Genomic DNA, 1,873 nt, shown 5'->3' on the forward strand with positions numbered 1-1,873 from the left:
ATTTATCTATACCTTGAACTCGATGCATTCATGGATGGGAGAGGAGGCTATTCACATGAACGGCTTGATAGAGAGAGAGAGAGAGAGAGAGAGAGAGAGAGAGAGTGTGTGTGTGTGTGTAGAATATTTTGGGTTTTTTAATTAAAAAATGATTGAGAAAAAGTGGTTGCATTTTGGCCAGCCTTCAAATTTTTAAAAATTTTGGTTATTCTATGTATGCCAGGCACCTCAGTTTGCTACCTTTGAGCTACACGTGGTCGTGCCTTCGCCTCCTCGAGCTCCTTGACCGCCTTTGCCTCCTCCAAGTGCAAACCAGAACTGGTACTGCGCTGCTACCTTGAACTCGATGCAATTGTATACATGAGTGTTGTAACGAATTGTTTTGTAATTAATGATTCAACCTAATATAAACATCAATTCGAAACGTTCCTAAAAAGTCAAAGACTGATGACTTTTGATTAATGTTTGATAAAGATTTGGATTGTTTTGTTTTAAATAAAGTATTTATTTATATAGAATATATATATATATATATATATATATATAGAGGACTACCTAAAGATTTCAAACAAAATGTATTATATATATTTATCTATACCTTGAACTCCATGCATTCATGGATGGGAGAGGAGGCTATTCACATGAACGGCTTGATGTCAACGGTGTGGCCAACGGCAGCCCCTTCGCCATGGCAAAAGGAAACGATCGATCACTGTCTTGGTTTTTGTTGTGATACCTGAGAAGCCCATGGGACCAAATCCCTTCAGCATTGCATTGCCCCTCATACCTCTTATGCTCGAATTATTGACATACACGCCTTCAAGAACAGATTCCTTTATGAAAGTTGGCACAGTATGTGTGCTCTACATGGGGAACATGCATGTTGTTCAAACAATGTGTCCTCTACATGGGGAACATGCATGTTGTAATGAATTGTTTTATAATTAATGATTCAACGTAATATAAACATGGATTCAAAACGTTCCTAAAAAGTCAAAGACTAATGACTTTTGATTAATGTTTGATAAAGATTTGGATTGTTTTGTTTTAAATAAAAGATTTATTTATATAGAATATATATATATATATATATAGAGGACTACCTAAAGATTTCAAACAAAATGTATTATATATATTTATCTATACCTTGAACTCGATGCATTCATGGATGGGAGAGGAGGCTATTCATATGAACGGCTTGATGTCAACGGTGTGGCCAACGGCAGCCCCTTCACCATGGCAGAAGGAAACGATCGATCACTGTCTTGATTTTTGTTGTGATACCTGAGAAGCCCATGGGACCAAATCCCTTCTGCATTGCATTGCCCCTCATACCTCATGCTCGAATTATTGACATACACGCCTTCAAGAACAGATTCCTTTATGAAAGTTGGCACAGTATGTGTGCTCTACATGGGGAACATGCACGTTGTTCAAACAATGTGTCCTCTACATGGGGAACATGCATGTTGTAATGAATTGTTTTATAATTAATGATTCAACGTAATATAAACATCAATTCAAAACGTTCCTAAAAAGTCAAAGACTGATGACTTTTGATTAATGTTTGATAAAGATTTGGATTGTTTTGTTTTGAATAAAAGATATATTTATATAGAATAAATATATATATATATAGAGGACTACCTAAAGATTTCAAACTCACATGATATTTTACATATTCGTAGGTGAACCCCTTGGGCCCGCACTCTCATCCATCTTTTTAAATGAGTTTCCTAAATGCTAAAATTACGTGAACCGCCTTCAGACATATATAGATATATATATATAAATACATATACATATATATATGTATGTATATGCATATACATATATATATACATATACATATACAAATACATATACAACCATA

The 1,873-nt window shown here is 34.9% G+C and overlaps 1 protein-coding gene across 1 annotated transcript in view; it reads left to right on the forward strand.

Annotated features, from left to right (window-relative positions):
- LOC147634439 (uncharacterized) overlaps positions 1–341 on the forward strand; it is a 3,073-nt gene extending 2,732 nt beyond the window's left edge. The window contains exon 4 of the mRNA XM_086804448.1: positions 224–341. Coding sequence (XP_086660574.1) covers positions 224–341 — 118 coding nt within the window. The remainder of the gene's footprint in view (positions 1–223) is intronic.
- The last annotated feature ends 1,532 nt before the right edge of the window (positions 342–1,873 follow it).

The sequence above is a fragment of the Cibotium barometz genome, chromosome 10 (genome assembly GCF_041138505.1).
Source record: "Cibotium barometz isolate CiBa-2024 chromosome 10, ASM4113850v1, whole genome shotgun sequence".
NCBI classification, from domain to species: Eukaryota; Viridiplantae; Streptophyta; class Polypodiopsida; order Cyatheales; family Cibotiaceae; genus Cibotium; species Cibotium barometz.